This window comes from Rhinolophus ferrumequinum, chromosome 6, assembly GCF_004115265.2.
Source record: "Rhinolophus ferrumequinum isolate MPI-CBG mRhiFer1 chromosome 6, mRhiFer1_v1.p, whole genome shotgun sequence".
Lineage (NCBI taxonomy): Eukaryota > Metazoa > Chordata > Mammalia > Chiroptera > Rhinolophidae > Rhinolophus > Rhinolophus ferrumequinum.
In genome coordinates this window covers 37,051,008-37,066,826 of record NC_046289.1, presented here as the reverse complement: position 1 = coordinate 37,066,826, position 15,819 = coordinate 37,051,008, and the positions used below count along the sequence as shown (strand labels likewise).

Below are 15,819 nucleotides of genomic sequence, written 5' to 3'. Positions count from 1 at the left end.
CTGAGCAATAGGGGCCGTTCTCCAAGCTGAGAGACACTGCAGGGCGACTGTAGCCTTCCCACTGCTTCCCTTCCTGTGAATCCCATTTTATGGTGCCAGGAAATGTTCCAAAGCACCAGCAGACTTAGGGAGGGAGCCAAGCTGGTCATATGATTATCCAACTTGTGAGAAGGAGGTCTCAGTAGAATCTGGGTTTTATAGGCTCAGTTTCATCTGATGATCTAGGTGATAATATTCCAGGTCCTATTTTGTCTTGGTCACGACAGGAGCTCAGAGATTTCCTCAGCTGTCCCAAGTCGTGTCTTTTTCTGGCCACCTCTGCAATCCAGATCTCCCACTTTCTCTGCATCTTAGAGAATATCTGGTCCGAGCCCTTTAGTTTCATTTTCAGTGAAAAATTTATACTGTGAAGGTAACACAAATATGGTGTTGAAAAGAATTTTTAAACCAGTGGAGGTGTTAAAAGTGGTAGAGAAAGCTCTCCCTATAACCTCACTCTTCAGAGTTAATCCCCGTTAATGCTGCCAACCACCTCCTTTTCAGGATGTGGACACCAGGGTGCAGGAAGGTCAAGTCAGCAGTTCTGTGGCAGAGCAAGGACAGGGGCCCCACCTCTCTGCCCCGTGCTCTTTCCACCTGTTCCTCTTTGAAGGAGGCCTCTCCCAGTACCCTAGGTTGTCAGAAACTTTCTGATGCCACCACCAAGGAGGTGGCTAACATATTTCTCAGGCATCAGTAAAGGCGATCAGCACGCTTCTCTGGTAGCCTGAAACCACACCTCAAAACTGGGTTCTTCCAGATTATAGGAAATATACCGTAGGGCTAATTCCTCGTCTGCCCCTCTGGCCTTTAACCCAATTTCTCTCATCACAGCCTTCACTTTTGTGAACCATGTTTCCAGAGGTTATACCGTCTCAACAAGGAAAGCAGAACTGAGCATGCTCCACCGTTGTTGGGTGGCTGGGGTGAGTAACAGAGCACCTGCAACCACGTTGGAAAATGCCATGCGGAGAGCCGCGAGGGTAAGGCAGGTGGAGTGGCAGGTCCCTAACAGAGCCCGCTGTGCTATTCTAAGCGTTCTCCTGAAGACCTTTTCACTTTTCCCCAACATTCCTGAGAACTCAAGCCTTGTGGTTGTCATTATCTTTCTGCAGCATACAATCTGGTGAGGGGGTAGTGAGTGGAGAGAGTGTAGAATATCCTTGATCCCCAAGTAATGGGGGCATCCAGGTGCAGTTCAGTTACAGTGAAAGGCTTTCAACAACACTCGCAAAGTGGAGGTTTATGCTTCAGGATGCATTTTGTTTTGTTCAATAGACTCCGTGAACAGTCATGCTCAGCCCAGTTCTCCATACCTGCAGAGTCAGAATACAATAACTTTCATTATATTAACTGTCATGTATTAAGCATCAAGCATGTGTCAGGCACCAGGCTATCTGCTTCACATAAATTATCTCATCTAATCTACTCTGGCAGAGGGTGTTATTATCATCTCCATTTATAAATGAAGAAATTGAGACTCGGAGAAGGTATCCAAGGTCACACAGCCAGTTGTCAAAGGAGTCAGGTTTCCAATCCAGGTTGATTTGATTGCAAAGCCTGACAGTTTATAAATGTCCACGCAGGCCTGGTGTCAGATAGTAGCCTGAAACAAAGCTTATGGAGGAAGGGAAGGTCAGCTAAAGTGAGGACTGGTTTCCCGCCCTACACCCCAGTACGGTGATGCTGAACAAGGCTGTCTACCTGACATGTTGGGTAGAACTTTTGGGGACACCATGTTACCTGAACGCACGACAACTTCAGACTCAGCTGGGGCTAGAAATTGGTTATTCTGCCTTGCTGATTTATTTTATGTTTAATCCCCTTTTCCCCTAGAAAAATGATCTCCAGCTCTTTTGAAACCCTTTGCCAGTAGTTCTGTTGACTACAGTAATGTATACTGACCACAGCAATTGATAAAGAAATAAAGGCTTCTGTTAGATCTCAGGGTGGAGGAAAGCACGGGGGGGTTGGGGGGGCACTCTCAGTGAGGGAGACCCAGCCAGCTCGGAAGTAATATTCAGGGTAGCCAAGAGCCCAGAAATTTTTTTATTTTATTTTATTTTTTCCTTTTACCATTTTAAAATTTATGTCCATAAAGCCAGGTTCTTGGTGTGCCCCTCTGAGAAACCTCTTGCTTTTTTACCTTAGTCTGCATCTCCTCTGTATTTTCCATGCCATTGTTGGAAGAGACCTTAATTTTAATTTTTTTCTCTTCTCTGGGCCCCTCCTTCTCTTCCTCCTCCCCAAATGTTTTAGCATCTGTTAATCCCAGTTGGAAACCTTAGCAGATAAAATTCGTGTTCTGTGTAGATTGCTTCCAGAACAAATACGGGGTGGTAGATAATTTAGCATTCAGTTTCAGGAGGGCTTAGGATGGGGGCTGCAGAGGACAGCACCTCTTCCTCATAAGACATCCAGTAAAAGCAAAGGCTAAGTAATTCCAAGCTCAGATGGAATGCATGTAGATCAGGTTCGTTTCCAGAACGGCCGCTGCCTGCGTTTACGTGATATTAGAAGCCACCATGACAGCAAAGTCGTTTTATGCATAGCGGCTTAGCGAACACTCTGAGAACTAGTTTTGTAAAGCTATCAGGTTGAAAAATACCAAGTCACAAAGTTTTAATGAAACTAAGTGTGGATCAACGTATCATAAAGAGCATCCAGGACGACTTAAAAGATCCATGGGTGGAAATTAGAATGGATCTTCAGGATTTATTTGGCAAAGCCCATCTATTTTGACCTTTTTTTCCATTTCATATTAAGGCTACTGAAAGTGTGTTTTGTTTGGCTAAGGTGGGAGGACGACAGCAGCTATTGGGCCTTTTACACTGATGCTGCCACTGAAGTTTAGCGGCATTAATTGACTGATAAGGGCCCAGGCATCAAATAGCAGAGAGAAAGGCCATCGGAGATTTTCTTGCTTTATTTCTCTCTGCACTTCATTTACATCTTAAGCCATATTGGTGATCCAGATTTGAATAAAGCCACAGCTTAAAGCAGTGATTAGATCTCAATAGCTTGGATTTTCTATGAAATTGCTGCATTTTTACTAGATGTATTTAGAAATACTGGTGAAAACTGACACCTTGGGTAACTTTATCATTTAAAATGGAGCTTTGGGCGAATAAAAGAACCTCAGCTAAAATGGGAGTATTAGTCATTGGGCCTTTGACTCAAGCAGTGTCAGGGGTTAGAATTAGACAAAGCCAAGCTCAGCATGACTTGGGCAAGAAAGAATGCAGATAAGTCAACCCACCACCTTCCCCTCAGCCCACTCTCCCCCAAAATGTCAATCGAAACAGTGATCCCATAACCTGAAGAAAAATAAGGAAGCCAAAAGGAATATATAATGCAAAAAGGAGTGTTTTTGATTCTGAGATTTGTGTGTTTTGTATTTAATCATGAAGCAATATTTTTAACTCTAAGGTTAACCTGCTAATCCTTAAGCTGGTGATATGACAGTGTCAAATGTGATGGGATTTTGTGATTCTCATTATTGTTATGTATTGTTCTTTCCCTGGTATTCCATATTAATATTTATAAATGCCCTTTTTATAGAACCAAAAGAACCAAAACCCATTATTAAATTTTTAAAATGGACAAACCTCGCATCCAATATAGTTGATTACAATTTAGAACAAAAAGGATTTCAGTAGTAATCCACTTCTTGTTTCCTGTTGTTGATTTATGTAGACAGCAGAGCTCCTCACGTAATTATTTTTCTTAAACTGCTGTTTGCACAAAGTAACATCCAAATTCCAGAGAATAGCAGAATATTGATTCTGCTCCACAAGGAGGTGAAAAGCACCATGAGCAGGTAAGAAGGCATAATGGAGAAAAGGTGTACGTTTAAAATGCTAAGTCACCCACCAAGAGCAAGGGCAAAATGAAAGAATCGATTAAAATTTTAAGAAGAAGAGACTGTTCATTCAATTGTTTTCAAGTGCCTCATTTTACTTGACAAGTGGCCGCTGAAGGGTTCGGTAGACATCCGTGTGTGTGAAAGAGGAAGTCTCTGTAATACAGAAAGGCAAATCAATCATTCCACAGCCTAACCATAGACAAGAGTCAAAATTGACAACGAGTCTGCCCAGTCCATTCTCCTTTCAGCTCCACAGGATGCAATCAGACATCCTTTCGAGTCAAAACGGAAGAAAAATTCTCTCTATCCAGCTCTGGACAGCCAACAACAGTCTTCAGCCCCAGAGAGGAGTATGCATGGAAGGAAGGTATTTTACGGCCAACTGGACCCACGACTTCCTCTGCCTCCAAAAGGGCCTGAAGAACTGGTGTCATTAGCTGAGTGTGTAGGATTGATTGTTCTGATTGGAGGAAGATAGGGGGTCGCAGGGTGGTCTGATTTTGCAGATAAACAATGGAGGAGGAAGGGTAACATCTTTGCTCCTAAAGCTAGCACCTTGGAGAAGTTATGACAGATTATTAGAAATGTCTCAACTCATATCCTTTTGGAGAGGTGTTTTCATGGGGGGATGTTTATATTCTTGTTTATAAATATCATTTTTTCCCAACTCAATGTGCAAAGCCTCAGCTTCAGAATCAGATAGATCTAAGCATGATCCTGGCTGTTTCCCCTTCAAGCTGTGTGCTCTTGAGCAAGTTACTTAACCAGTTTCCTCAATTATAAAATGGGGAAACTGACACCTACTTTACGCTGCTGTTGTAAGGATTAAATGAGATGACTGCATCATGTACAGGGTGTCTGGCACATAATAAGCCTGCACGGAATAGTCGCTATAGTTAATAAATCTGACTTTGGAGATTTGAAACTCTGAATACTTGTCTCTTTTTTCCTCTCCTGGCTTGGGAATTGCAGCCCATGTGTGTGGATCTTTGTAACCATAGGACTGCACACGTCAAAAACTAAACCAAGAAGGGTATGTGGGGACCCAGGTTGCGTGAGGAATTCCAGGCTGTTTGGCCTCCTGGGATAAAACACTAGGGCATTTATTTTTAAACACGTCTAAGGTATTTTCCAACACCAATAAGGAAAGAGGAGTCGGAACTGACGCCTAGTGGTTCTGACAGTTATTCTATTATAGTGCAGAGTTACGGCCACAGAGACGGCGTGTTATCTCCCAGCTGAGGAGTATTGGATGTTCAAAGTAGCAAGGGTGTAACTCAATTCCAGTGAAACCCAAGTTTGGTAAAGCAATGAGAAGGCTATTCATTGTGACCAATCTTTATAGAATCTGGCCTTGCCTCTGGGGAAACATGTCTTATGTTTCAAGCATATGTAATGGCCCAGGTTTGCAATGTGGAGGCAGTTCAGAAAATATGCTGAGGATGCAGACTTCTCAGACCTCTCAGACTTGTCAGCCTACCTCTCCTTGAGGTCCTAATGTTCTCCTGTCTTTAAGTACCTTCATTTGATCTTTCAGCAGGAGTCCTCTTGAGTAAAGTTAGAGAGATTTGCCTGGGTACTTTTTTCTCTTTTCCACAGGGGACCTCAGGCTTCTTTCCACACTCTGCTCAGGGAGCTGGTGACCTGAGTTGGCCTCATTGGTCATCCCTCTCCTCCCACTGCCCCCAAATTGTTCTCCCTATATTGACTTTTCAAAATTTGCCTGTCCTCTACTCCATTTCTTTAAGAGGACCGTGAGTGAGCAACCTGGCATTCAAATAGAAAGCTCAATAAAAGCTTGATCAGAATTGAATATATCAGGTGTGATCAAAAAATGCGGTGAATGTCGAAAGTTTTAAAAATTTATTACAGGAAAAGACACCTTGTCATGAATCCCTCTCAAAATACTCCCCCTCACTTCGAATACACTTATCCCGTCTTTCTTGCCACTTTCTAAAGCAGTTCTGGAAGTCCTCTTTCGTGTCTTTAATTGCACTGTCATGTCTGCCTCGATGTCCTAAATTGATTCAAAACCTTTTCCTTTCATGATCATTTTGACTTTGGGGAAGAGCCGGAAGTCACACGGTGCCAGGTCCGGTGAATAAGGTGCATGAGGACACACCGTAATGTTTGTAGTTGACAGAAATTGTTATACCAGAAGCGATGTGGGACACGGTCATGATGGAGGATGAAGTCAAGACACAAAAGAGGACTTCCAGAACTGCTTCAGGAAGTGGCAAGAACGACGGGGTAAGTGTGTTCCAAGTGAGGGGGAGTATTTTGAGGGGGATTGATGGCAATATGTTTTACTGTAATAATTTTTTATTTAAACATTCATTGTATTTTTCAATCACAGCTCATATTCAGTGATTGGCATAAGCCTAATGGAATAATCGCTTATTCTCCCTCAGATAACATTTCCTTTATGCCAGTCAGCTTTGGTGCCCTTTCTCACATGGACTTAGGCTGCCTTTGAGCTCCAGCTATTACTGTGGCAACACCTGTGCCAAGTTGTATCTTGAAACCACTGTCCTCTGCTGTGCACTTCCTTTCTCCTTTCTGCCCAAGGCTTCTCCCCGTCCACTACCTGCAGGAGCCAACTCAGCCATCTCACATACACACATGCATAAAACTGGAGGTGTGAGGGCATCAGCACTCCCCAGAGCAAACTTTGACCAGTGGAAATAAGAGCCAATGGGTAAAATTCCGCTCTCCCCTGTCTTTCACACGGTTCCTCAGAAACTTGCCCTGGGGGACAGATTCTACCTGCCCAGTGGTAACTAGCTCTCGAATGCACTCCTGGATTGGCTTTCCCTTCTTCGTTTTATTCTCCCTGGTTTTCCCACTTCATCCCTAAGTTCACTTCTCGTAATAAACTGCCTGCACATAGGCCCTTATCTCAGTCTCTTTTTTGGGAGAACCCAAGGTAAGACATTCTTTCTAACAGAGGACTTCTGAAGACGGCACCCTTAACCTGAGACAGTACATCTCCACGGGTGAGATTTCTGTGCTGTGGGATATATGTTGGGGCAGAGCTCTTCCTCTGAGCCCCTATAACTATATGAAGATGTAATCTCCTATGGCTTTTGTCATATTAGATTGGCATGGTGTGGAGACAGAGCCTCAAAAAGCAGTTTCCAGGCTCTCGGCCTCACATAGAAAGGTACTGGCTCAGATAGTAAATGGCCATCAACTGTGATCAAGTGGCCAGCAGCTGTGGCTAGTTGGCCGTCAGCTGTAACCAGTGAGCCATTGGCCACTAATATAACTGCTGTGGCTACGCTAGCAAAAAAAGGGGGAGCTAGCAAGAACATGGTGGCTGAGTCTGCCACTGCAACGGCGCAGTGAGGGTTGAGAATTGTGTTGCTCCTGGTTCCTGTGTCTCCAACCCAGCCGCCAGTGAGAGTATAGTGGTGAGACTCCCCTACCTATGGCTCCGTGGGTGTTCCTTTTTGGCCTCACCATGTCCTGCGTTCTTATGTGGGGAGTGGGACCAGAGACCCCGAAGGACGCCCCGCACGACACTTGGTGTAGTTGGCAGGATCCCCTGCACTACACATGGCGCAGCGAGCAGGGTCTCCCGCACAACACATGGCCTGCTTATTCGTTTCCCCCTTATACCAAATTTAGGGACAGTATCTCTTTCTGCATCTATGTGCCTGTAGTAGGTACTTAGTAGGCACGTAGTAGGTACTTAACCTATTTTTGATAGATGAATGAGTGAGTGAACACAAGAGAGCCACAGCTGCCCTGTATCACATATCCTAGTTCACTATTTACTGTATCTAAACCCCATCTACCTCCACACAAATGCAAACATAATATAACAGAATTAAGTTTTAGAAGAAGAAAGAACTCATGGATAATACCTCCCACACACAAAGAACACTTCGTCATGGTACACGCCCTCTCAGCAGTACCCCTCCTCGTCATCATTGTTGAGCCCCTTGCTCTGGCTACTGAGTACCTGGTCCCATCTTAGGCCCTGTCTTCTGCCTTTCCAGGTTGATACTTTAGGTATACTTTGCATCTGCATTGTCTTTCCTTCGGAGACTCCTCTAGGAGATTTCAGTCTCATATCACAAATATTAGGTCCTTTCTATGAGGTTTTAAAACCACTCAGGAATGAAGTGACAGGCACATATTTTACCTGGGCTCCTCATAACACAAGACCAAGCCATCTTGGGAAGCTGGCACCAGGACGACAAACTCATCTTAAAAGGCGTCCCAGGGTGCCAACAAGCTCTGTTCAAATTCCCTTACCATTTCTGTCTAAAACATCATGTGCAACTGTAAGATTTGTCTTTGAAATTGGTTCATTCCACTTGGGGAGATGCTGAGCTCAGCAGGCCAGGAGGCAGGGCCTCGATGGGAGAATGTAACTGTAGTGACCGAGCCCCTCTCTGTAGCCAGGAAGGCTCAGCACATCTGTGTCATCCCCACAGCTGGAAGACAGATTCTCTTACTGGCTTAGGTGGAGCCTTAAAGACTTAGTTACAGTAAAGCATTTGGAAAAATTGCAAGTTTGTACATCAGCTTATATTAAATTTGGTTTCCCACTTAATTAAACAAGACACTGAGCTTTTAGCAAGGTCTCTGCTACTAGAACAGTAGTTGCAGAGAACTGAAGCAAGTTTAATCTTGCCTTGCTTTCAGCCATGGTGTATCAGTTAGGATGCTTTTGGTTTCAAGTTACAGATACTCCAAATCAAACCAATTTGAGTAGTTTATTACCTCGCATAACAGAAAGAGAAATGGTAAGTTCCAGGCTGGTTGATTCAGCAGCTCAAAGATGTCATCAAGGACCCAGGTTCTCTCTACTTTGCCATCTTATGTGTTAGCGTCACCCTTGGGCTGGAAACAATATGGCAGTAGCTGTTGGTCCCAGGCCTCACACCCAGACCCAAAATTCAGAGGAAAAAGAGAGACTATCTCTTTCTGTGGTTTCTTTAGGAGAAAGGAATATTTCCAAAAAGCCCTCCAGACTTTATCTCATATTTCATATCTAGAATAAGGCCATTGCTTAAGCTAAATTATGCTTGAGTAAGAAATAATCCCCAAATCTCAGTGGTCTCACAGCAAAGGTTTATTTCTTGCTTCATGCAAAATTGGCTGTGAGTCCAGAATCTTTCCAGGGTGGAGATCTCTATGAATTGGCTTGAAAATCTTATTGACACTTACATCTCCAAACATCCTTCCACAATCACTGTGGCAGAGAAAAGAGCGGGGGTCGTGGGCCGGAGGGGCGGTGTTTCTTGTGCAACAATCTAATGTTGAATCCTGGAATAATATTTGTCACTTTTATTCATGGCCATTAGTCATATGGCCCCCAACCAACTGCAAGTGGATGGGGAAGTGTGATCTTCCTATGTCCTAAGGAAAACAGCAGAACCAGATATGAAGAACACTGGAAAGCCTCCACCACTTTGCCCAATCCTGACCAATAGCTTGTCAGGCCAGTGGAAGGAGAGCAATATAATAAATCAGGCTAATCTAAGATGGGATGGATTTTGGGGAGTAAACCATAAATTTCTCCCTGATGGTTTGAAGATTCCAAAGACAACAAAACCTTTGAAATTCTTGAAAGATGATACAGAAATCAAAGAGCAATTCATTCTGGATTGCTCATGTATTGATTACCCAGTCTTTAATTTTATCATGTAGAAAAGGAGAATAACATTTCCTATGTTAGCATCTTACCTAAACATACCACCACCCTCTACCTGAAAAGTCCCTTCTGCCTAAACAATTTATGAATTTGGAGAGATTTTCTTTTTTACAACATCAGGGTTCATTAGCACATCGCAATGGAATATCTGAGAGTTCATAAAATGCTTTTTGACCCTGCAGAGCAATCTTTATTAAATTAAAACTCAATTAAATAATGAGCAATCACACTCAGTCCTGGATATGAGGGTGAAGCTGGTGGGCAACTTCTGAAAGCTCTTTTTCCCTAAAGAACCAAACACAGGACACTATACAACGGTTCTTCATGTCTTCTCACTTACTCAAAATGCGACTCGATCTCTTCCACAAAACAGCCTCTACCACATTTTTAAAAACTTCTTTCAGTACTACTGCCTGTTCTACATCAAAATTCCTCAAAGAATTTTAAAATCATGCCTAGAAACACAGAAAGACAGGTAAGTAAATATAACTAGAAGCAGCTCAATTCTGGAGACCTGGCTTAAGTAGCTATAATATATGGATTTTTAAAAAGCATTTTTAAAAAGGATCTCAAGTAATCAGGATGCGCAGCCAGGTTTCACATCACAGCTATCTATCAATAGGTAAAGGGCCCCCTATCGACAGTTTTCTCTTCGCCTAATGGTTAGTTTAACAAATGATGGTTCTTATTAGGGTAAGGCAACAAAGTGATGTTTATTGGGCCTAATAGAATAATACATTCAGTTTGTAGTACTTGTATTGTGTCCAAGGCTATTTCGTTTCTTGAGGCTTTTCTGATAAGCTGACTGAGAATCTCTAAAGGAAGTACAGACACTTCTGACTCTATAAATTTTAATGTAATTGACACCACCTTCAATACATCCTTCTCTCATAAGCAGAATTGTTTGCTAGTGCTCATTGTTTTCCCCTTACAGTAGCAAATATTGGATCATAGAAAGCTTGCGTCCACTCTCTGAACCTCAGTTTATTCATCTGCAAAGTGGTGACAGCAACAGCCATCTCTCGCAAAGAGTTGTTAAAAATTAAACAAGACAGATTCAACAGATTCTCTGAAGAATCTGAAAATAGACCCACACAAATACATCCACCTGAATTTTGGAAAAGGTGCAAAAGAAATTCAATAGAGGGTTTTCTGGTCAAGATGGCATAGTAAGTAAATTCAGCACTTACCTCCCCTCACGACCACATCAAAATTACAACTAAACTACAGAACTATCATCGTTGAAAACCACCTGCAATGTAGCCAAACCAAAACCCTACAATTAAGTATATACAGAAGAAGCCAAGGGGGCTGCCAAATGGCTCAGTTGGCTAGAGCGCAAGATCTTATCAACAAGGTTGCCAGTTCAGTTCCCACATGGGATGGTGGGCTGTGCCCCCTGCAACTAAGATTGAGAATGGCAAATGGACTTGGAGCTGAGCTGTGCCCTCCACAACTAGATTGAAGGACAACGACTTGGAGCTGATGGGCACAACTTAGAGCTGGAGTTGGGCCCTGGAGAAATACACTGTTCCCCAATATTCCCCAATTTAAAAAAAAATTTTCTTAATTAAAATTAAATAAATAAAAAGAAGCAGCAGCCAACATGAGACTGGTAGGAAGGGCACCAACATGGAATGGTCTAGTTCCACACTTGTGGGTGACCATTAAAAAGTGGGAGGGATATCTTGGCTGTGAAGGTCCCCACCCCACCCCCTGGGTGAGAGAGGGGTCCCAACCCCACACCAGGCTCCCAACCCAGGGTTCCAGTGCTGGGGAGAGAAGTCCCCATAACTTCCAGATGTGAAAACCAGCAAAGATTGTGGCTGAGATGGAGTGGGGCTGCAGTACCAGGCACTCCTCTTAAAGGACCCATGCACAGACTTACTGTTGGATTCACTCCCTCTAAGCTCCAGTGCTGAGACAGCAGCTCAAAAGGTACCAGGGACATATGGGGAGGAACTGAGTTGTCTGGCTTCAAGGAGAGGGCTGGAGAAGCAGCTTCCTCTCAGACAGAGGAGCTGGCAGAAGCCATTGTTTCCTTGCTGAGCCCTCCCACGCCTGGCATGCAGAAACAGGCAGACATCATATCTGAGTCTCCATAAACCTGGCCAACACCCTTCATTCACCCAATTCCCCTAAGAACCAGCCCACCCTATTGGCAGGCCCACCCAAGCTGCTTCCAGTGGCTTTTCCGTACAGCCTGTCCAGGATCATGATGCAGACTTTTTACTAAAATCTCTCAAAGGTTCACAAAACCCACACAAGCAGCATCAGGCTTCAGTGTGTCCTATACCTCTAGCTGAGCTGCCCTAAACCTGGCACTAGCAACATCCAGCCTTAGTTTATGGTTTGGCCTCTCCAGGCACTTCCAAGCCCAGTGCAGGTAGCGGCCACCTGCAGATTGCTTTCCAGCTCATGCTAGGTGGTCCTGGGCAGAGCACAGGCTGCAGCTGAACTTGGCCTGTGTCAGGGCCCCTCGTAGGAGGCCCTGGGGCCTCCATGCTCAGTGGCTGGCTTCAGACTGAGCCAGAGTATCACCCAGCTGCCTCCAAGGACAACACACCCAAAGGGCAGACTGGGTCGGCACCAGAGCCCTGCTAAAGTGAATCCTGCTCTATAGGGTCAGCCCCTGCACCATAGCTCCTCCACTGTAGTCACAGCCAGTCCTCACTACAAATCAGTCTGAAGGTCAATCCCTCCTATTGATCAAGGACCTACAACCAAGATTACTCTACCCAGCAAAGCTATCATTTAGAATTGAAGGCCAGATAAAGAGCTTCCCAAACAAGAAAAAGCTAAAGGAGTTCACTACCACAAAACCAGTATTACAAGGAATCTTAAAAGAACTTCTTTAAGATGGAAAATATATATATATATATATATATATATACGAATAATAAAAGGGCAAAACTATATATCTATCAACAATTACTTTCAATACAGATGGATCAAATGCTCCAATCAGAAGATAGGGTGGCTGAATGGATAATAAAACAAGATGGTTACATAAGCTGCCTACAAGAGACTCACTTCAGATTGAAAGACACACAGACTGAAAGTCAAGGGGTGGGGAAAAGATATTTCATGAAAATGGAAACAAACAAAAAATCTGAAATAGCAATACTTATACCAGACAAAATAGACTTTAAAACAAGGCTATAACAAAAGACAAAGAAGGACTCAGTAATCCCACTTCAGGGGATTTATCTGAAGAAACCCAAACACTACTTCAAGGGGACATGTGCATCTATATGTTCATTGCAGCATTGTTTACAATGGTGAAGATGTGGAGGCAGCCTGGGTGCCCATCAAAGGATGACTGGATACAAGAGTAGGTGGTACATATACACATGTTGGAATATTGTTAGGCCACTGAAAGGAATGGGTTCTTGCCATCTCTGGTGGCATAGATGGACCTGAAGGGTATTATGCTGAGTGGTGTATGTCAGACAGAGAAAGACAGATGCAATGTGATTTCACTTATACTGTGTTTCCCCAAAAATAAGAGCTAGCCAGACCATCAGCTCTAACGTGTCTTTTGGAGCAAAAATTAATATAAGACCCAGTTTTATTTTAATATAATATAAGACCAGGTCTTATATAAAACCCGGTATAGTATAATATAATATAATATAATATAATATAATATAATATAATATAATATAATATAATATAATATCAGGTCTTATAATACCCGGCCTTATATTAATTTTTGCTCCAAAAGACGCATTACAGCTGATGGTCCAGCTAGGTCTTATTTTCAGGGAAACACGGTATATGGACTCTAAAGAACAAAACAAACAAAACAGGAAAACTCAGAGAACTTTTGATGGTTGCCAGATGGGAAAGGGGTTGGGAGTGGGTGAAAAAGGGGAAGGGATTAAGAAGTACAAGTTGGTTGTTACAAAGTAGTTATGGGGATGTAGGGTATAGCATAAGGAATATGGTCAATAGTATTGTAATAACTATGTATGGTGTCAGATGGGTACTAGATTTTTGGGAGTGATAGATGGGACGGGTTAGTGGCAGGGTGAGAAAGGTGAAGGAATTAAAAAGTAGAAATCAGTAGTTACAAAACAGTCATGGGATGTAAAGTAAAGCATATGAAATACAGTCAATGATATGGTAGTAACTATGTATAGTGTCAGGTGGGTACTAGATTAGTCAGGGGGATCACTTCTGAAATTATATAAATGTCTAACCATTATGCTGTGCACCTGAAATATAAAATGTTGAATGTCAACTGTAATGGAAAATTTTTAAAAAGTAGGGGAAAAGGTGAAGGGGAATAAGAGATACAGATTTCTAGATATAAAACAAGCACGTAATGGGGATGTAATGTACAGCATAGGGAATATAGTCAATAATATTGTGATAACATAGTATGATGTCAGATGGTTGCTGGGTTTATCATGACGATCACTTCTCTAGGTATATAAATGTTGAGTAACTATGGTGTACCACTGAAACTAATATAATATTGTATGTTAAACATTTTTATTAAAAATATAGCTAAGAACAAAAAACCTGGTAGCCATCTCTTTGAAATGTAATCATTATGAAAGATAGGGCCCATATCTCCTATTTTCTGTGGGAGAATAAGAGCCTAGTTTTAGCTGGTGCCTGGCTCCAAGTTATAGACCCACCTCCTGTCAAAGATCTAAATTGTTAATTGTCTTTAAATAGGAAAATAAACTAACAGGTATCTACCTGAATTACAAAGTGAACTTAGGATAAATCACGTGTGACAAATGGTGATGTCATGTTTTTACTTCAGGAATAGTTATTTATCTTGAGAAGATGTATGCAACGGGATGGATCTTCTTGGCCATATAAAAGGATAAACTGTCTTCCTGTCTTGCCATCTCTTTAGCAGATTGCCTATGGTGCGCATTATATTCTAGTTTAATGCTTATCCAATAATAAAAGTTTTTTCTCTCCTTAAAAAAAAAAAATCAATATAGGAAAGTAACCTTTTCCAGATTGCCAGTGCTGGAGGTATTGATTATCCATGCGGGGTAAGGGGGCAGAAAGACCTCACTTAGTCTCACATCATATACAAAAATTAACTCAAAATGGATCATAGCCTGAAATGGAAAGCTATAAAACTTTTAGAAACAAACATAGGAGGAAATCTTTAGGCTAGGCAAGAATTTCTTATACTTGACACTAAAAGCATGACCCATAAAAGGAGGAGTTGGACTTCATTAAAATTTAAAAGTTTGCTCTGCAAAAGACCCTGTTAAAACAATGAAGAAAAAAAATCTACAGAAGGGAGACTATATTACAATCATATATCTGATACAGGACTAGTATCTAGAATACATAGAACTCAATACTCAACAGTTAATAAAAGAATAATCCAGTAGAAAATGGGCAAAAGACATGACGAGATATTTCATCAAAAAGGATATACAAATGATAAACACATGAAAAGACATTCAACCTCATGAGGCAAATGTGAAAGAAAACAACAATAAAATATCAGCAGACACCTATTAGAAACATGAAAATGAAAGATAGCGACAATACCAAATGCTGGTGAGGATGTGGAGAAACTAGATTGCGCATACATTGCTGGTGGTGGGAATGTAAAACAGTCTAGCAATTGCTTAAGAACCTAAATTTGGCCTTTCTGGCGGTGATGACGTCCCCATGAGGACATGCCTCTCACTAAGAATCTCCTTCATCCCTCTCCAGAAGAGAAGAAAAGGAAACACAAGAAGAAGCGCCTGATGCAGAGCCCCAATTCCTGCTTCATGGATGGGAAATGCCCAGGATGCTATAAAATCACTACCGTCTTTAGTCACGCACAAACAGTAGTTTTGTGTGTTGGCTGCTTCACGGTCCTCTGTCAGCCTACTGGAGAAAAAGCAAAGCTTACAGAAGGCTGCTCCTTCAGAAGGAAGCAGCACTAAAAGCACCGCGAGTCAAGATGGGTGAGGAACCATCCCAATAAACATTTTGGATACAAAAAAACCGTAAATATGCAACTATCATACAACCCAATAATTACACTCCTGGGCATTTATCTCAGAGAAATGAAGACTTATGTTCATACACAGACCTGCACATGAATGTTTATAGAAGCTTTTGTCATAATAGCAAAAGCTGAAAACAAGGCAGATGTCCTTCAACAGGTGAATGGTTACCCAAACAGTGGCGCAACCATACTATGGAATACTACTCAGCAGCAAAGAAGAGGGAACTACTGCTGCGTGAAATAATCCAGATCAATCTCCAG

At 42.3% G+C, this 15,819-nt stretch overlaps 1 protein-coding gene across 1 annotated transcript; it reads left to right on the top strand.

Annotated features, from left to right (window-relative positions):
• Window positions 1–15,238: 15,238 nt before the first annotated feature.
• Window positions 15,239–15,493, top strand: LOC117023728 (40S ribosomal protein S27-like). Its single transcript, XM_033108834.1, has one exon. The coding sequence runs from the start codon at window positions 15,239–15,241 to the stop codon at window positions 15,491–15,493; it is 255 nt and encodes an 84-aa protein (XP_032964725.1).
• The last annotated feature ends 326 nt before the right edge of the window (window positions 15,494–15,819 follow it).